The sequence below is a fragment of the Canis lupus genome, chromosome 15 (assembly GCF_011100685.1).
Source record: "Canis lupus familiaris isolate Mischka breed German Shepherd chromosome 15, alternate assembly UU_Cfam_GSD_1.0, whole genome shotgun sequence".
Taxonomy (NCBI): domain Eukaryota; kingdom Metazoa; phylum Chordata; class Mammalia; order Carnivora; family Canidae; genus Canis; species Canis lupus.
The window spans coordinates 50,566,183-50,587,957 of record NC_049236.1 but is presented as its reverse complement, the minus strand read 5'-3'; the positions used below and the strand labels follow the sequence as shown (position 1 = coordinate 50,587,957).

The window sequence follows — 21,775 nt, the reverse complement described above, 5'->3', positions numbered from 1 at the left end:
GTTAATAAATATTTTAGGCTGTCTTATTAAACTAAAAAATTTAAAGTCAAGTAGAAGTCATAATTCCCCATTAAGTGTTTTGAGGTCGTAATAACAGCATTTAAAACAGTTTCTTTAGTGTTGGGATACATAACTTTTGCCAGTTTTCTGTAGTTTTCAGATCATTTGGGTAAGGGAGAAAGACCTAGTACCTTTTCACAAGGTCTTTCCAGTGAGTTACTTGGTGTGTTCTGTTCTAAGCTTTTTTTTTTTTTCATTATTTCATGTTTTAGAGATATAAAGTATACGGCATGAAAGAGAGGATAGGATATAGTTCGGGGCGGGGGGAGTTAGAAAAGGAAGCAAAACCCATATATTATTGTAAGCACCTTTCATCAGATTTTCTTTCACTATGCCTACTGATGCCTGCTTTACTCTCAATATAATGTCAAAGATAACAGGAACAAGGCTTCACCAAGGAGGCATTGCAGTAGTGAATTAATTCTTTGTCAGGCTGCTCTTGGTAAATTCCCAGAAGTAAAGTGTATCAGAGTATACAATTAGCTACCTACTTTGTCTCTTCTTTCTCGTGTCTTCTGTGACTTAACACAGATTTCATCTACACATCGCACATTTGCATACTGAAATAGCTCAGGAAACATCCTAGAGATTTCTTAACTACCAATACTACTTGCTATGTATGTAGAAACCTTATTTTCATTTTCTATAAACTGGAGACCAAGATTTGTCTGTGTTCAAATCCTAGCCATCCTATTTAGTAGTTATATGCCCTTGGGGAGGTTATCAAAACTCTCTGCGCCTCATCTGTAAAATGGAATAATAGCATGTACTTCATAGGGTCATTAGACAGCTTCAGTGAATTTATATAAGTACCTTGAAGAGTGCTTGTAAGTTCTCTGTATACTTAATTTTCTTAAGAGAACTTCTTTAAAAAAAAAAAAGTTGCTTATTCTTTTTAAAGATTTTTTTTTTTAATTAGGGACAGAGAGAGAGAGAGAAGGGGGGGGGTAAGGGGGGAAGCAGGCTTCGTGTAGGGAGCCTGACATGGGACTCGATCCTGGGTCTCCAGGATCATGCCCTGGGCTGAAGGCAGCACTAAACCGCTAAGCCACCGGGGCTGCCCACAGTTGATTATTCAAGCTTGAATTAGTTCACGGTATTTTTGATGGTGGGCAGTAAACGAACACTCAAATCAGATTAAGTATAGTGTTTATTTTCCCTTTTCTTTCTTTAGGCTTAAAATATTGCCTTGTGTTTCTTGAAAGTATCTCTTCCTCTTTCTAGCTCTATGCATTGTCATATGAATTGAGCAATTCCATTTATCAATTATATTGATCTGTAATTTTTTATTGACTGTCCTTCCCCCCTGAATTGGGAGTTCTTCCAGGATAGAGATTATATCTTGCTCAATTTTGCCTACTTTTTGCTTTGTGTCTGGCTTTCAAGAACCCTGGCTAAATATTTCTTGAATGTAGCAGATGTAGATCTATCAAAATAAAATGTTTGAGTCACTGTTTAGTTTTTTCTTCCCATCTTGTTTCATCGTTTAGAAAACAGGGAACCCTTATATGAAGCAGGATTCATTTGGGTGAGACTAATAATATTACAGTGGAATTTGGGGTTAGAGTCTCACCAGAAGTTTTTCTCACAGTAATTTCCTTTTTCTATGCTACCTATATAGAAAAACAAATATAGTACGTTTCACAAAGTTAAAGTCTTTGAAAGAAATGAATTGGAGAGTAACTTACATCTTGGTCTAACAGAATCCGTTTTTTGCAATTGTCTAATAAAAGCTAGTTGAATAAAGATATCTTTAAAATACCAGTTAATGTTAATATACTCCCTACATTGTGATCATGATGATTAACGTCTCCATTTAACATCTCTTGAAAAATATGTTCTTAATATGCTGTTTTATCTCTTGATAGAATAACTTTAAAGGAAGGGCTGAAAATGAAGAAGGGTTTGTGTGTGTGTATGTGTCTTTATCCCAAGGGCTAACAAAATATTACAACTTTAAGAATATTCCATAGTTCAACATCTTTTTGCTAGCTTTGACTTTATGTGTATTAGATTTAAGTTGTTCCTCATAGGATTTTTTTTTCATGTTGTAAAAGTTTGAACATGTATTGACTCAAAAAGAATTTAAGATTCAGTTTTCCAAGAGTGTTCTCAAATCACCATGTAACAGTTTTCAACAGACCAGCTGTGTGCACAGAGCAGATCTTAAATTGTAATGCACATTTGTTTATTAGTCATTGTGCCATCATTACATACCATGAGTTCACACAGCTGGAAGGAAACTCATGATATCCGTCCTGCAGAAAGAACTCTTTAGAATCATGTATCAAGTGTGGCATACTTTCAAAGTTAGTTTTTAAACATTTAGAGGCTTTGAGTATTTATAGACAAATATGTTCTTAGATATGAAGGAGCTTTTTAATAAAGAAAATGAATAAAATATTTCTATTATAGTAGTTTTGCCAAGATGCCAAAGTGCTTCTGACCATTGTTCTTATAGTTCACTGCAAATAAAAAAACTACTATAGTTTGTTACCTTTTCAGATTAATAATTATTTTGAAAATACTTCCACGACAGGCAAAATTATGTCAAACCCTACTCATGACCCATCTATTTATAGCATTTTTTTTTGTACTCTACTTTTATTTACTGAATCTTCATAGTCTGTTGGAATTTCCTGAAAAGCCAGGGGATCATGTAGGCATTATGCTAGTCAGATAATTCTTGATTCTTTCAAAGCAAAGAATGTGGTTTGTTAAATTATATATACAGTAATTGCTTTAAAATGTAAATTGATGTTTCGAAAATGCATCTTTAGAATCCTCCTTTTTAAATGTAGTGGGGGCATGATTACTAGGTTCTTTCCTACTTGACAGCTACATCAAACACAAATACTTAAAGAGTAGGCAAGCTACTTTAAGTAAAAAAAATTTATTAAAGATCACCATGATGCACACTTTCTAGAGTAAGAACCTGGGGTGATATATATTTCTTACTGCCCTAGCACCCAACACTTATTAATTTTAAGTGTTTTTGAATAAGTGAAATAAGTTCAAGTCCACTGGCTTTGATTCATAACTAGAGTTTGTTTTATTATTTATTTATTTATTTGTTTGTTTGTTTATTCATAACTAGAGTTTTAAAAGATCAGTTAAAGTTATCTCTTCTCATTTTGAATTCTTCTGGAAAATTCATAAGATGACTGAGATGAGAAGAGATGTTATATTTTAAAAACTACAATAAGTGAGAATCTGGACTTTATCTGCTAGTCAAATTTTATAATTGGACATAATTATCAGAATTGGGAAACGAACCAGTAGAAGATTACAGAGTTGAGAATAATACATATTTTAGATTAAGCAGATCTTAGATGACTACATGCTAATGAGGGTATACCTGAGTAGGATTGTGTGTAAGGCTATACTAAGCTTTAGTTGAAGGCTTTTTTCCAACTTTGAGATTCTGTGATTATGTTCCAGAATTTTTTATGATCACAGAGATGTAAAAAGTGTACCTTGGGTAAAATCCCTTTGTCTCGAATAACTAAAGGTAACCATATCTTTTTACCATTTGCTAAAATAAGGCTGACAGAGGCCTTGTCCATCTACAGAGATCTGAGACCAACATCTTTTTCTCAAAAAGAATAAATTATCAAATGTAAAGATAAAATTGGAACATAGAAAGTGGAAGAGCAAGGAAATAGAGATATGACACAATAGATACTCCTCCATTCTATAGAATTGAGTTACTAGATATAAAGATTTAGAATAGTGCTTGGCACATGGTACAGATTAATTATTACCTGCTATTCCAATTCTCTTTCCTAAGTTTAGGAATCTTTTTGAATAGGTGCTGAGTTTGAGAGTAAGTATGATGGAAATGGAAGAGTAATTGCTGCATGAAAGAGTTGAAAAGAGTTCAAATACAGTTATATATTCTTTTCTCTGTATCTCTAATTTCAGCAAGTGAGAATTACTTTGTTGTGAGCAATCTTTAATTTTATATACATTTTTGTAAATATAAAGATTATAGGCAAATCTATATACAAAAGTTGTGTCATGTTTACTCTCATTCTAGACATCCTCTAATGACTTCATGTTGCACTTTGAATTAAATCTGAACTCTTGACCATGACTTACAAGATCCTACATAATCTGGCCCTTGGTTACCTGTCTGACATCGTCTTGTACCAGTCACTTCATCCTAGCCAGACTGGTCTTATTCTTGCTGATCCTAGGCTCTACTCTCTCAGTTTGACTTAAAAGTTGTTTCCTGGAATATGCCATTCAAAATTAGCCACACTTCTCTACTACCCTTAGTACCTACTTCTTTCATAGCACCTTGTTTTATTTCTCTCTTAGAACTAAGCATTATATGAAATTGTCTTATTCATGTGTTAGTTTACTTATTATGGGTCTTCCCTCTCCCCCCAAATGTAAACTATATGAAATTAGAAAGCTCATCTGCATTGCTTGCTACCTTATACGTAGAGCCTAGAACAGATATTAGCACATAGTAAGTGCTCAAAAGGTTATGCAAGTGAATTTGTTTATTGACAAGTAAGATGAAAGAGGGAAAAGCTCTTATTAAGCCACTTAGATGACCATTGTGAACATTTTTATGTATTTACATAGGCTTTTCTCTATGCATGCACACAGACACTTAAATATTTGCATGTATATTCTTTATATCATGTGTTTGAATCATAGGTACCTTCTACTTTACAGTAGCCCTTCCCCTAGTTCTGGACATGATGAACAGTTTCTCTGACTTTAACATTTTCTACAATGAAGAATTTTCCTTAAAAGGAGGCTTGAGTCTGGGGGTTGGAAGGGGAGGGAATCAGGAGAAAGAGGTGGGAGTAGAACAAGACAAACCTTAATTTTCCAAGCAAGTCATTCGTTTTTGAATACCAGAGGCCCTTTTCCCACATATTGATGAAAGTCAATGAATCATATAGCCTACTGCCCTGAGTTATGTTTTTTATTGTCTTTTCATCAAGTTTTTGGGAGATTATAAGGTGTGAATGAATATTTATCAGATCTCTTCTTTGTGCATCATTCCCCCCTGTATTCAAGAGAACAAGCTGCTTGTCTGTATGATCTGGTGTAAGTGCCTGCTGAAACAGAAGGACCCCTTTATTAGTCAGTGTTTATAACTAAATAAAAAGTCAACAGTCCTTACACCCACACAATAAAGTTCTCCTTGTACAGAAAGACACATATTATCCCTAAAATGGGAGAATGAGTCATGGCAGAAAGTACTTTTGAAGAAACCATCACTAGTAAGTTAAAGAATATTTTAACAGTATTATTAAATGTTTGCATTAGGAGATATATTACTAAATAGGTTACACCCTAACGAACCTTATAAGACCAATGACTACTAGAAGTCTTACAGATGTTGTTAATTCTTCAAGCTGAGGGCCGTGGTAGTTCCACGAATATCTTTGGTCCACAGACAGTAATTTCCTTTTTACTCAACATCTACCAAAATTCTGTCTTTTAAGCTTAGAAACAAGACTGTTTTATATGACATCTTCTCAGACTATTTGAATGATTTCTTCATTTTCTGACCCCCTATCCTACCCAATTTGGCACTATAGATACTCTACTAGTTTCTTGCCAGCTGGATTTTAAGTATCTTGGGGGTGGGGGTGAAAGGCTATTATTGTAATGTTCTAATTTGTCTTTAGTAGCATTTTGCAAATATTGGGAAATAGGTGATTATTTCTTAATGGTTTTCTTTTAACCGAAATCTTTCAGTTTCTTTCACTTTTTCCCCAATCACTACCATGTCTTTGCCTCAAATTTCCCACATGTAGCAGAAGCATAGTCATATGGACCCAGATAATTATTCTGCAAACTGAATAATCACGATTTAGAGTTTGCATGTATAATTGCTATTTGCAAAATAGGACACTTTTTTTTTCTTTAGTAATGTCTGACTATTTTTTTTTATAGCTTATTTTGAGCTATCACTTATCTAATAGAAATCAGTTAAAAGTAGTAAACTTGGGACCAGGGTATTAAGGTTCTAATATAGCTGTATAACCCTGAGCAAAACATTTAATTCTCTCTCTCTCTCTCTCTTTTTTTTTAACATTTAATTCTCTACATCACCTTTCTCTCCTGTTGGTAACAGTTATTATTTTATAGGACATCTTTTATACCCTGGGCATCTACTAGATCCTCGTGATGACTCTGTGGTTTAGGTTGGTAAAGTAAAAGATAATTACCATTACAAAAAACAGAACTCATAAAGTCAAATAACCCCTACCAAGGCTGCACTCTAATAATGGCAAAGCTGGTGTTGAAACTCAAGTTTCTCCAATTCCAAAGCTCATGTTCGTTTCACAAATGAAGGGGAATTAGATTACATGACTTCCAAGTTCCCTTCTAGTTCTAAACATATGGCTTCCTGCTATTAATGTTTTTTTTGTTGTTGTTGTTGATTCACTTTTTTACTTCTTAGCCTTTAGCCTTTTTGGTCATGACTAAACTTAAGTCATGAACAATGTAAGAAATTAATTCTAGAATTTTAAACAAACCTTGAAAGGTTATTTTAGTACTAAAATATAAGATTGATATACCGCACCTATAGAAAATTTTTCTCAAATCAGGTAAATATATTTGAACATCACAACCAGCAGCAGTAAATATAGAACTAGATAAAGTAGAAGAGTGAAGGAGTCCAGGCCTTAAACTAAGGGAAAATTGATTTCATTCTTTTTCCATGTTAAATTCTTTCCTGGGTCATAGTTGCTGCTTCATTTTTCTTGAGGTCAACATTATTTTTTATATTTTCCTTACCTTATTGGAGGGATTGCTATAAAAAATTTATAACAGAATTTTGAAAGGAAACTTCTGCGTATGAATTCAAGATGCTTACTGATAGTTTATTTTGGATTTGAAGCATGAAGTGTAAAGATTAGTGGATTTCTGAATAAATCAGAATGAACTCCAGAGTGACTTACCAACTTTGTCAAATTGTTACAGGTATTGCTTGTCTGTATAGAGGTATTATAAAGAGTGTTTTGGTATATCTATTAAGTTTGATAGCTCTATAGCAATATGAACTTCAGAAGAGCAAACAAGCACAATTCCCATCTTCATTGTTCTGTGGCTAGGATAAATAAAACTCAGCTTGTGTTATTTTGTCAAACTCTTTATGTTTGTATATTTATTATATACTGGTAGATATGTACATATGCACTTATATTTATCCGATAACTAATTTGGCCCAATTAGTAGGGATGAAAAAAACTTTTACTGCTTGAATTAATGTTGCAATTTATTTGTGTCAAATCCTCATGGGCTGCATTTTTGTAAATAGAGTTATAAATACTTTAAACTTGAAAAAAAAGAAAAATTTATGAAAGTTCCACTCCTACAATTAGAGTTATCTTAAAAATTGTTTAAACCAGTCTTAGCTATAGCTTGATTTGTATTTTGATTTATTGAGGTCAGGATTTTATATATTATTATTATAAGCACTACCTCCATCCCCAAACAATTTTATTTTAAAGTTACATATATTATAGTGTTTGTGATTTTTCTAATCAGTAATATTTCAGTATTTGTTTACTTGGATGGTAATTTCAAACTAAATCTGGCTCACCTTGTTTTATTTTACATATTCTCAAAAAACAACTATTTTCAGTGTGAGTTCTAAAAGTCATATACACATATGACTTTTGTTCTGTGTCATAATTTCAATAGAGGAAGAAAAAGTTTTCTTAATGACATACTATCCTGTACCTGAAAAATACTAGATAGTAAATAAATGCTTAATTAATGAATAGAGTGGGAAGTAGCTATTGATCAATACTGCCACCCACTTGCATTAGGGAAAATGTAGATTCTGGGCATATATACTATTTTAATTTGTATTACCTGTGATAGGACAAGCTATAACTAGCCAATTTCAGTTGTGAACCTTTTAATAAGAACTCACATCCCAGAAAGTTAATGACAGTGGGTTAGCATGAGTTCAAAGTTTGTTTCAGCCTCAGCTTGCTTGACATTCCTTTCTTTGATGTTGAAGATTTGAGCTGTCTCTAATCTAAATTCTATGCTGGGGCAAGACAGCTAATTGTGTAGGTAGCTTTTCTAGTATAATATCAGAGTAATGAATGTTGTCATAATAATAAATAAAATCACTGACGTAAGAATATAAACATATTCTTCTATTATAAAATGGAAGTAAATTTTTAAATGTTATCTAGATGGGGTGCCCAAGTGGCTCAGTCACTTAAGCATTCGGTTCTTGATCTCAGCTCAGGTCTTGATCTCAGGGTTGTGAGTTCAAGCTCTATGTTGGGATCCATGCTGGGCACGGAACCTCCTTAAAAGAAAATGTTAGCAAGATAATGAAAAGAACCAATAATAATATCAATTAATTCTAATACAATAGACTTTTTAGAACTAAGTATAACATAATTATGCTTTAGAAAAATGATGCCATGGTTGCTCTTTTTGCTTATATGGCCAGTTACTCAAAAGCATTAATTATTTGTTATGTATCATTTTTCTACTGTGTCTTAGAGTAAGATGGAAACCTTCAAGGAGTAAATAGTAGTGGAGAAAGATGTATAAAAATAATGACAATGAGGTATGATAAGTGTAATAATATAAGAATATATTTAAAATAGAAATAATGAACTCTGAGAGTCAAGGTGGAGAAAAGTTACTTTATCACTCCTTCCCCTGTTGACACTATGTATAAAGATACATACTTCTCTGAAGATACATGATTCAGTGAAGACTACTGTTTGTATTGTTCTCAGTATTTACATGTAGATTAGTTTTGGTTTCTGCCCATAAGTACAACTTGCCCTTCTAAAAACTTAGTCAGTCCAACTAATGTGTCAGAAGGAGCCACTTCTCTTGTGCTAGTTCACAGGTTAATCATTCTTTTGCCTTATTTCCCAGAGGCTTAGACTCTGGGACAGTACATCTTCATATCTTTGTGCTGATTGATTGATCAATTGATTGATAGACTTTGTTAAGTTGCTCCTCTCATCCATTCTTCTTATATATCTAGCTCAATAGGAGATAGTGATGAGATGAACATTGGGTCTGAATTAGCAGTCACTTCCCTTGCTAATAGATTTCCAGTAAGGTTTATAGGTTTATAATCAGCACAAGAAATACTTTTTTTATAGAATGGAAAATTTATTACTTAGCTTAAATTACATGAAGATTTACTTTATCATAGTGAAAATATACTTAAGACATTGAGGTAGTGATTCTAAAAATTTAGATGACAAACACAAGTATTGTCTAACAGTAATAGTTGACTAGCCTTTTTTTTCAGTGGACTTACTAGTTAACATTCTAGCATAGAGCATAAAATACTTTTTTTTCCTGAACTTATTTAACATAGACTATGGACTGATCTCAGTTTTGAAATGTTTCTGCCTACCACAAAGATAAAAATAAATAACACACATAAGGCTTTTTCAGTCATACTACTAAAAAACCTAAATCTCTGAATAAAGTTTGAACATCTGTATTTTAGCCAAGATGCTCATAAATAGGAATGGAGAATGGTTTTATTTGCTTTGTTCATCTGTAGATCATGATGAAATTAATAGATCACAACTTTCATTAATAGTACTTCAGAATATTGACAATTATTTGTATTCATTTTCTTGAAATCTGGGTAGAGATTTGGTTGACTAGTTTTGCTTGCCAATTTCTTTCTTCACAATTCAAATTAACATTGTAAACAAGATAGTAGGGAGAATTGTTGAAATGTTGGGAAAATAAAGTCGTGAGCACTTATAAACATACACTTTCTCACTTAAAGGACAAAAACTAATAAAAATAATTATCAAATGGGACCCATGGAAGATAGGGATGTGGGGTGGTGGAAGGTATTTTCAATATATATATATTTTTATTATTATTTTGATTTTTGAATCATGCAAATATTTTGCCTATTCAAAAAATGAAGCATGCATATATATATATACCTACGTATAAGTTATGCATTTGTGAGGGTCAGATTTTCTCATAACTTCATACCATATAAAGGAGCTATGTAACCATAAGATCATTTCTTTGAATATACACTTATAGGTCATTTTCTTCTTTAAATATCCTAAGTTTTGAGACAGTGTCCTTGGTTTATTAAAGTTGGTCTATGTCCACAACTAAGTAGACTTAATTTGAAAAATTTACTTTGTTTAGAGAGAGGATATGATTGCAGCTGAAGTCAAGGTATGTACTGTTAGATGACTGATGTGTAGTCCATTTGTACTCTAATAATCTAGTTACCAGTGACAAGTTTTAGGGAAAATTTCAGGTGTTCATTTTATAAAAAGTTTCTTCAGATAGCCCAGAATCGAGGTGGATAATAAAGAGGAAATTATTTTTCTTTACTTTGTTTTTTGTTTTTTGTTGTTTTTTTTTTTAAATCTTGAATTCTCTGAATCTTCTAACCAAAGGGTTTATGGGTCCAATCCTAACAGTTGAATTTTTTTTTATTTGCTAAGAGAGATTTCTTTTTAAAAAGAACTTTTCTTTGAAGTAAGCTAATTGTTTATTTAGAAAACTAACTTTTTGCTGTGTACATATATATACTCTTTCTGAGAGTAAGAATTAAGAGTCAGATTTTTTAAAAAGATAATATAATATAGAGAATGTAATTTCCAGAAGATCCAAGATGTACATCTTCATAAAATTTTAGATCGTCTTATTTCATTTATGTTTTAAAGTAAAAGACATTATACTGACTTAATGTCTTAGTTATAAAGGTAAACATTTATTTTTTAAATTATGATACTACTTTATGTAGCATTTCGAATCATTTACCTAATGAAAGTCATTTGTTAACTATAGCAGAGAGTAAGTCCAAATAGTATTTCTTTTTTTCTCAAGAAACTTAAGTACTTAAATCACCATAGGCACGCAGTTTACTTGTAATAAAGAATGTTAATGGGGAGGGTAGGAGTTAATTAACTAGACCCTTAATAATGGGCCTTTCTAGTCCAAGGAATCTTATAATTGCTTCTGAAGCTAGTCATGTAGCAAGTTGCAAGATAAAATATCTAGATTTGTGAAGTAGTCATTCTGAGAAAAAGGTTGCCTTCAGGCAAGTTTTGGTATTTTGTTATTATGTAAAATGCCTTTTTAAAGATAAGCAATACACACTGTCAGAATAATTTTGGAGGTCCAATACTTCCTGTTTACTCAAGATTAAATTCACAAATGAGGGTAAGACTCTCCAATGAGCCCAGTTTTTGCTGTCTTTGGAGAAAGAGTCTTTTGGCCAAACTTTATATACTTAATACCAGTCTGATAGTCTTAAAAATATATTGTCATGATTACTAAGAATTGATGAAGTGTGTGGTAATTTTCATGATATGTTTTACATGAGTGAAATGGAAAAACATAGGGAATATTTTCATTAAATGTTAGTATAAGAAATATGCATTTAAAATGTAACTTATTACATAATTTCTGCAAATGTTGTTTGCTCCAAACTGGTTTACTTTAGCATAAATCCCCCCAAAGAATATTTAATTTCTCCCTTTGGGATGGCTCATTTTGTACCATCTAAGCTACTTGAAAAATGTGATCAGGCTGTGCCAGGACTGCAATAGGATAACAGTTAGTGGAAATAGCCTGCTTAGCTTCTGTTGGGAGGACTGTATGGAAAATATATTCCATTTTCAAAATGTTTCTGAAAGCACTTATTTGTGGAAAGGATGCTTGCCATTTAAAACTCTTCGGAAATGCAGGTTTTACAAAATACAAAATAATCTCCTGAAAGTTTGAAAGGGGAAGGGGGCTGTCGTGCGGGGGCGGTCTCATTTGCTGCCCACATCCTCCCTCTGCTCGGTGCGTTGTGTGCTTACGGGTTCCCTGGAGCGGATCACCATATAATTGATGTGCAGTCTGCATTGCTGAATCCTGGACTGCACCATTCTGTGTTCAAGGGAAGATGTAATCTGATCCCTCTGCTGCTGAGGGAGGAATCTGTTCAGTCAAGGCTTTGACAGGGCATAGTCTCCTCCAATAATCTTCTCGGTTCTCTCTCATTATTCCCTCGAGTTCTCCTCAGTCAAGCTGCATGTATGTATGTGTGTCCCGAGAAGCGGTTTGATACTGAGCTGCATTTGCCTTTACTGTGGAGTTTTGTTGCCGGTTCTGCTCCCTGATCTTCCCTTTCTGACGTGCCTGAGCATGTCCACATTAGAATCTGTGACATACCTACCTGAAAAAGGTTTATATTGTCAGAGACTGCCAAGCAGCCGGACACACGGGGGCACAGAATCACTGAAGGGGAAAAATACAGAAAATATGGGTTTCTACGGCACACTAAAAATGATTTTTTACAAAGTAAGTAATCTGTTTTCTTCCTGTGTTGTATGATTGTGTGTGTGTGTGCCTGCCTGAGAAGGAAAATCTGTATCATCAGAGATGGCTGCAGTATCCTCTAATTTTGGTGGGTGGCTGGATGGCTGGTATTCTGTTTTATAACGTGAATGTAAGCAAATAATGCAAAGACAACGTAAGCTGTAAGCAGCTTTAAATTGAAAATAAAATGTATATTTTCATCTGGGAATTTTTCACTAAAAATATATTTAGACTTCGGAGATGTGGCTCCGTTAAATGCTGACCTGGAAATACTCTACCCTTAGTTGGCTTTTAGTGAAATCTTTTGCCTTTAATTTTTCTATACCTTATTTATATTTCTTTTCTTTCTTCTTTTAGTTGACTCTTTTAAAGTCTGGAATCACTAGGATATTTAGGACTTATAATTTAAAAGATCGTATTTACTTTCTGTGCCCTTAGAAAATTGCAGAATTAATATTTGGTTCTAAAGTCAAGATTTTCAGTAAACAATATAATATTTAAAAGACTTCTATAGTCCTACAGAAAGTGCTTTATTTGGTAAAATATTCTGAAAATAAAAAATCCTTTTTAAATGGTTCCCTCGATATGTCTTTTTTGGGCATTTTTATTCATTGAAGGATTTCTAAGATGGAAATAAAGTTTGCTTTTGGTGGCAAATGGCATTTGCACCAATGTGTATTTACAAGATACCCAGGGAAGTTCTGAAAGCCAGTATCACAACTTAATTAGAATGAATATCAAAGTTTCTCATGTTAATTTTGAAAATAAGAATCTGTAGAAGTTATGAAAAAACTAGATTTTTAAGGTAATCTGTACTGACCGACCTTCTTGATAGATATATTTGCGTGTATACATGTATACATGTCTATAATTTATATACGTGCAAGCACGTGGCTGTCTATATATTAAAGCTTATATATTTATTTTTGCTTTTTATTAAAATTACTTGGAGAAAGAAAATAAGGGTTTTTGAGAGGAATCACTCTAAAACGATGTAATGAGTACAGAAACTTCTGAAGGGTTGAAATGAGACCAGTTCCATTTCTTTCCAGTAGGTATTTCTTGAACTAAGGTATAAATTATGGATTAGCTTGTTATACCCTCTTTCTAGCCCTTAATGTCATAAGATCATCTCTGTATTTTGGAAGACTTTTTCCTGATGATAAAAACGTAGTCTTTATTATCCATACTGTGGCTCAAAAATTTTTAGAGTCTTGTTGGTTCTCTTTGGTATTTATAATGTAGCATGCTGTGTTATGATGTTCCCATGTGAGGCAGTAGGTAAGAAGTCTGCTGCAAAGCAAGGGTTTTCGCCTTGCTATAAAAATGACGATAGCTCTCTATCACTCTGGATACCCCCTCCCCATAATTTTCAGTAGTACAGTAATTAATTAGAAGATACAAATCTCAGGGGGTTGTTGAAATAGAAAAAGTTGAATCTTAACAGATCTTATTTTCTAGTTTTATAACAGATGTATAGTTAGGTAACCTCAGTTAACAGATGGTAAAATATAAAAAATAAATATTTCAATTTTGATGTTGACAAAATGCAACTCTAAATGTATTTACAGTATTACACATATATAGCATAAGGAGATTCTTGAAAACTATAGATATTGGATATACCTTACAAAGATGATTAACTCGTTCTTTTTAAATCTTTTTGTTGGTGTTGCTTTTCAACTTAGAATATTTTGTCCTGAGTGAGCATCTGTGAGTGAAGTTATATTCTGTGTAAATATCAATTCATGGCTTTTTCCCCACCTTTATTATACCATCTTTAGACTTCTCTCCTCTTACATATATACTTTTTTTTACTCCCCTCATTGCCCATATTCATTGTTTATGCCTTATTATAATTGCTTTTCAAGATCATTTTATTTACATTGTTCTCTTTATACTTTTGTAATAATCTGTGTGTTTTAAATTCAATTATTGTTACTTCCATTCAGCTTTTGAAATTTTAAATTTTGCTATTTTATCTTGAGCTATGTTTCTAAAGGAAAATGATGATCACTAAGAGAGACGTGTTAAATATGGTTCTGTAATGTATGTATTAACGTGTTTTTTTCCCCTGTGTTGGTTCTTAAACTGGAAAACGTGAAAGGTATATCACTCTCAAGGAATATGTATGATGAATATCAATTTTTAAGTCACCATATGCTATTCTTCTAGACAAAATATTGGATAGGAAGGAATTCACCTTCCTAGTCTTTAAAGAGTAAAACAAAGTACAAGAGGTAGAAAAAACCATGAAGCATTTATTTTCTATATACATTATCTATGCCTAATTAGTGAAAATTTAGGCATATGAAAATTAAGAATTTTTTTCAGTATTGCCAATGCATATGTTAAGATTTAGTAGTTGGGACAGGTGACTTTTTTTTTAAACCTATCTTATTTGCTTTACCTTATAGATGAAAAGAAAATTGGACCATGGTTCTGAGGTCCGCTCTTTTTCTTTGGGAAAGAAACCATGCAAAGTCTCAGAATACACAAGGTAATACTGAGTATAATAATTAATTCTCTTATTATTCTTATGTTTCTTTAAAGAAGTGATGATTCCAAAAACATTTCTTCCAGTTTATTCTCATAGAATTATAAGGTAACGAGTACTGTTGACTCTATAGCATATTTTGAGATCACTAAAAATTGAGAAATACATAATTTTAAATAAAAGAATGACTACCACTATAGCTTATATTTTTCTTACTAATACTTTGAAATAAGACACAAGCAAAATTTCTCTTATGAACAAAATTTCTAAATCACAAATTTTAAGGAATTCTAAAAAGTAAATTCTAAAATGTGAATATGAGCAAATATATCTTGTAACTATAGCAACAGCTATTCTAGGGTAGATATTTATATATGCAGAATTGAAGATACATTTATTAGCAGTGAAATAAACCTCACAGTTACTAAATAAATCTTACTGTGTTAGAAATCCCCTTTTATTTGCTTGGTAGATCTTATGTTTTTAACACATACATTTCCACACTGGTAACATAGTTTCCATAACAACTAAATACAATTGTAGTCTTGTTTTGTGCACCATTCTATCATTTTTGGATTTTACATCAATATAAAACTTTTCCAACTCTCATGCTAATTAGGCTAACTTAAACACAATATCTGTTACCCAGCCAATTAAAAATGGCTTTGGATGTCATTCGGAATTTGGTATTTTAAAATTTAAATGACAAAAGTATCTTCAGAGCTTTTTTGGGTCTTTTTTGCATAATTGTCACTTTTTCAAATTACTGATTAAAAGTTAGCTTATAGAAGCCATAAGAACTTCATGATGGTGACATTTCATTTCCCCTAAATATTTTGACTTAAAGTTATGTTTATTATATAAGAGGCAACAAAATTAACATTGCTCAGACTGAAGTTTCTGTGATTGAGCATTGTTAGAGATTGCATCTCTTTTTTTTTTTTTCAAAGAAAGAGTTTATATTTTTATTTCATTCAGTTGTAGGAAAATTTTTTTTTCAATTGCTCTTCCCTGAAATTTAGAAATCATAATAATTCGTTTTATGTGCACAAAATACAGAGATGATATAGACGAGAAAAATAAAACTATCTCCTTTTTATTCAGGAAGTGCTTTCTGTGTGATTCCCCCTTAATGATTGTCCCGTCCCTTTCTCTCTTACCTACCCTTTGCTTTTTGACAGTTTCACTGTGTTTTGGGCACCTCCACCAGAGGGTGTGGAGTCATAGACAAGAGGAACTCTTCACTTCATTTTTACTTTTACCTTCTAGTCTTGATAAAGTATTTCTTGGTTGAGAAAGTTGAGTTTAATGTAAGAATGTGCTATTTTTAATATGTAGATTCCAGTCAACCATATCATTTTGGTTTAATATTAATATGGCTGATACCAAGACAAAGGCGTTAAATTATTCAGTTGTGTTTAAGGCAGCTTGTAAATAAATGCTGAATTTTTACTACAGAACACAATTTAATAAAATTTGCCTTTAGTTGCTCACTTTTTATATTGAGAAAGCACTTGAAAAGGTACAAGTTCTGTTTTCAGCCTTTTAACATATAATCTTACCAAAGCAAACCAAACAGTGTATTGATTTCCATGTCTTTTTGGAGAGTTTGTCAGGATATATTTGGTGTTTTTAAAAATTTTTTGACAGATTTTCTAATAAGAATGAAGCTATGATTTTCCATCTTCTTTATTAGAAAATTTCAGTTATGATCCCATTCTGTTTCAGTTTGGAGAAGAAAATAGAGCTTACCTTTGAAATTTGATAGACAGGAAGATAAAATTTAATTGTATGTTAGAGATTATCATAGATGTATAATGCTAAAAGATTTAAAGGTGGTAGATACATAGATTTTTCTGTAAAACCTGGTGATAAGACTTATTTTTTAACAAAATAATGAGATACACTGGATAGAGAAGGATTGGAGGAGTTGTTTCATTAGCAACTTATCAGAGCTAGGTATTGTGCTAGTAGTATACAATTTGTATGTTCTTCGGATCTAAAATACTTTATTATCATAGCTCAATAAATTGAAGATTATTTCACAAATGTAATTATGAATCTCCTTGTACTTTTTTTCCAAATGTCCCTAAAATAGAGATATTCAGTATTTACCTCAAGATTAAATAATTTAATTATGTGTTGAAATTAGAAAGTAAAGCTTAAAATATTAATAACTTGGTTATAACTATACTTTTTCTGCTATTCATCATTTTTAGGAGAGTTGGACAATTTTAGAAATAGATCTTCTAGTCTTGACTCTTTTATTTTGCTAGTGGCAGAACTAAATTTCAGGTTGGTTTGTTTTCTTTAATATCTCAGAGTTTAAATTATTGGATAGAAGTGTTAGATCATCTCATTTTATTTAATTTTACGTATAATATAGTAAGTTTTCAATATTTAACTGTTTTGAGTAAATCTATGTCTAATCAAGACTTGTTCCTGCTAAGCTTTATAAATGACAGTGAAAAGTTGGAGAGAAATAGATAAATATTGTAAATAATTTAGAATGCATCTTGTGAAAAGTCCAAGATATTTGAGCATCCTACTTCTACATATGAATCTTTTAAAGCATTAGTAGGTTTTACAGCTCTTTTTATTAAGGAAATTTAAACTTTTATTTAATTAAGTTACTGAAGACCTGTCACAAAGAGAGGTGGGACCTGTATCTTCTAAAGATATATTTTAGCATTATTTGTATGTATCAACAAGTTGCAGTTTTGCCATAGAGATTCTGTCATTTGGTTGCAATTAGCATTGCTGGGATAATAACAGGTGGCTACGTAGGAGGGAGGAAACCAACTCTAAGAATAGCAGAATAGATTTTGTATATCCTTGCTCTCTGAGAATAAGCAAATGAAAGTGATAATTCTATTGATATTTGAAACATGCCAGATCATTATTATTATTAAATTAGAGCCCATTACTCTTAATAAATGCCTATCTCTGTTTCCACTCTTGTGGGTTTGTTTTTTTGTTTTGTTTTTTTGTTTTTTTTTGTTTTTTTTTGTAGTACCACTGGGCTTGTACCATGTTCAGCAACACCAACAACTTTTGGAGACCTGAGAGCAGCCAATGGCCAAGGGCAGCAACGACGCCGAATTACATCTGTCCAACCACCTACAGGCCTCCAGGAATGGCTGAAAATGTTTCAGGTGACATGTCTAAACACAGTACTTGAAATGCTTTACTTAATCACTGCAAAAAATAGGGGATTATTCAGCCATGAAAAGGAACTGTTATATGCTACATCATGGATGAACCTTGAAAATATTTTGTTCAGTGAAAGAAGCCAGACACAAAAAGCCACATTTTGCATGATTATTATTTACATGAAATATCCAGAACAGGCAAATTGATACAAGGGAATGTAGATTAGTGATTGCTATGTGATTGGTGAGGGGATATTGGGACTAACTGCTAATAGGTACAAGATCTCTTTCTGGGGTAATGGAAATATTCTGGAGTTGATAGTGATGATGGTTGCACAGCAAGATAGGTATGCTGGGAACCATTTAAGTGTACATTTTAAATGGTGAGTTTTGTGTTATGTGCAGTATATGTCAATAAAAAAATGCTATTGAAAATAAGGGAGCTCATTTTAATTTTTAAGTGTATTAATCGAGAGAATCCAGTGCTTATTTTGTGTTAGTGTGCGTTTGCATTTTTTATTGCTTTTTAGATAATAAGAACTTTCTTCCTTTTCTCCTTTATGTTTGGGTTTCTGGGGTTGCTGAATGTACTTTCTAAAATTCATTGCTTAAGAAGTACCTGGGTGGCTCAGTCAGTCAAGCAGCCAACTCTTGGTTTCTGCTCAGGTCATGATCTCAGGGTCCTGGGATTGAGCACCATGACCCTCGCACGGCAGGGAGCCTGCTTGAGGATCCCTCCACCTCCCTTTACCCTTCCCTCCACTTGCGTGTGCACTCTCTCTCTCTCTCTCTGAAATAAATAAATATTTAAAAAGATAAATAAAATATATTATCTGGAAGTTAAACATTTAGGAGTAATGTAGGAACTCTGCTAATTAGTCACTGGTGATGACTTACCCATCACTGTTACCCTAATAGTCTCCAGGAGTTGATACAGCTTCTTTTCATCTGTGCCATGCTTACGCATGGCTTATCATGTTCAAATTCTGGTTACTGTATTTTACCGGCATTTAAATTCTCTGAAAGTTTACTGGGAAGTTTGGCTATAACCAAGCCTCTTTTATGAATTTTATAACTCCTAATAGTGATAGTAAATTGATATATCTTTTTCCAGTGAGGTAATACATATAAATCAAGTATTTAGACAAATAGTTGACCTAGAGTAAACACTTGCTTAATTATTCTTTGTAAATACCAAATAAAATAAATTATGTAAAGTGAAGCTGTCTCTGATATTAGCCATGGCACTAATGTAAAATGAATATATTTCCTTACCTCTTCCTGCTTGATTGGTGGTATTTTATGAATGCATAAGGGAATAAAAATACATAAGGAAAAAAGATACTTTACTTGACTTTATTTGATATTTTAAGTTTTTAAGATGTCCATTATGTAAATCCTTATATATTAAATTCCTGGGCAAGAACTAAATAAATGTCCTAATCTTTTTCTTCCATAGTTGGAAAATTCACTTGAATCAGTGTTGCTTTTAAATGGATTTTAAAAATTGTCTTCTGCCCTTCAGGTGATTTCAGAGAAACTAGGGTAACCTTTTTTCTTCAGTTGGTAACTGAAAGGTTAGAGCAGTGGTTCTCAACAGGGGGCAGATTTTTCCTCTGTTGAAACATTTTTGGTTGTTGCAGCTGGTGAGGTGGAGGGCAGGACACTGCTGGCATCTAGTGGGTAGGGACCATGTAAAAGACAGCCTCCTATAGCAAAGTGTTATGGAGCCCAAAATCACCAGTTGCTGAGATTGAGAATCTGGATTAGAGGACTTAAAGTTAATATACTATTCATATTATAATGTTATGAACAACAATTACAAAGAATTTTTTTTCATTTTCATAGGCACATATTGATTAAACTTACCTTTCCCTGAGGATTATTCCCTCTCCTCCTCCCAGCTCTTTTACCTTAGGTTCTTGATTTTTTTTTAATTTTAATTAATTCTTTCCTATGCATGCATTCAGAACTTTAATTTTTTTTATTATATCCTTTTGATAAGAAATTTACCCCATCAGTAAGAGGTGAAAGTAGGACTCAGACATTCATACTGCCAAAGAAATACTGTAAGATTTTTATTATCTCTGGTTAAGCCAAAGAGATGGAAATACAGGTATGTGTTGTCATGCTTGCATACGGAGGACTTGAGAGCAATGCAGAAGACATCATAGCATTTTTAAAAGATTTTTATTTATTTATTTATTTATTTATTTATTTATTTATTTATTTATTTAGCTAGCAAGCGTGAGTGGAATGGGGGTAGGGAATAGAGGAAGAGGGAGAAGCAGACTCCCCACTGAACAGGGAGCCCGATGTGAGGCTGGATCTCAGGACCCTCTGATCATGACCTGAGCCAAAGGCAGTTGCTTAACTGACTGAGGCACCCAGGTGCCCCTGATTTCATATCATTTTTACAAGAAAGTATCAACATGATTGAAAATTAGGCTCTCACTGATAGTTTTCTCATCATTGTGGACAGCCTGCAAAATTTTTATTTTATATGAAAAGCTTTATTTCTTATCAGAAGGTCATAAAGTGAGATTTATTTTGTATGTGATATGGGCCCATTTTTTCCAGTGTTATATTTATTTTGTTATTTTTTTAAAAGATTTTATCTGTTCATGAGAGACAGAGAGGCAGAGACAGGCAGAGGGAAAAGCAGACTTCTCTGAAGGTAGATGCTCAACCACTGAGCTACGCAGGCATCCCTTTCCAGTGTTTTAGAGTACCAAAATATTCTTTGCTAGTCATTTAGACTTTTCCCAATTTTAAGAGAACTCTCTCAAATATTGATGTATAGAAGGGAGCATTTGTGCTTTATTTTGTAGTGAGGATGTTTTAGGGAGTTCTTTGTATAATGCTTGCTTATTTAGCTAGCTCATACTTCTTTTTTTTTTTTTTTTTTTTTTAAGATTTTATTTATTTCTTTGAGAAAGCACAAGCAGGGGCAGCAGCAGAGGCAGAGGGAGAAGCAGGCTCCTCACTGAGCAGGGAGCCTAACAACAGGGCTGGATCCCAGGACCCTGAGATCATGACTTGAGCTGAAGGCAGATGCTTAACCAACTGGGCCACTCAGGTGCCCCTAGCTCATACTTTTCTTAATGAAATGTCCACATGGTACCACATATTGTATGTCATCAAGTCTGAGATACCATGGGTTATTAGATGCATTCCATCTTCAGAAATGTTACTTGTTTTTTAAAAAGTCGTATCCTAGGATTAAAGAGATTCAATAAGCTAAAGAAAATATTACATTAGCTTTTGTTCTGTAAAAACAAACAAACAAAAAACTCCATTTGATTACTTTTCATATGACAAGTAGATGCAGTGAAGAAAACTTGTTCTTAGCTAATAGGAATAACAGGTAGAGGGATCCCTGGGTGGCACAGCGGTTTGGCGCCTGCCTTTGACCCAGGGCGTGATCCTGGAGACCCGGGATCGAATCCCACATCAGGCTCCCAGTGCATGGAGCCTGCTTCTCTCTCTGCCTCTCTCTCTCTCTCTCTCTCTCTCTCTCTTTCTCTCTGTGACTATCATAAATAAATAAAAATTTAAAAAAAAAAGGAATAACAGTTAGAATTACCCCAAAGGTATATAGTACTATATGTATTTTTTCAGATAAATATTCTGCAGCAAAGAAATCTACTAGCAACAAAAGGCCAACTAGACAGGTATATCAGGACCTTAATCCTTTGAATACCATATCCATTTCTGACACACCCAAGGCCTCATT

General features: G+C 33.0%; 1 protein-coding gene across 4 annotated transcripts in view; it reads left to right on the top strand.

The window, feature by feature from the left end:
* Window positions 1-21,775, top strand: part of FBXW7 (F-box and WD repeat domain containing 7) — a 231,238-nt gene that overhangs the window by 186,140 nt on the left and 23,323 nt on the right. For 3 of the 4 annotated variants that reach the window (XM_038559027.1, XM_038559028.1, XM_038559030.1), the window contains 2 exons: window positions 14,808-14,890; window positions 17,901-18,042. In XM_038559027.1, coding sequence (XP_038414955.1) covers window positions 14,808-14,890; window positions 17,901-18,042 — 225 coding nt within the window. Of the gene's footprint in view, window positions 1-11,945; window positions 12,373-14,807; window positions 14,891-17,900; window positions 18,043-21,775 lie in introns of those variants that run through there. The other variant, XM_038559029.1, reaches the window with a different exon arrangement.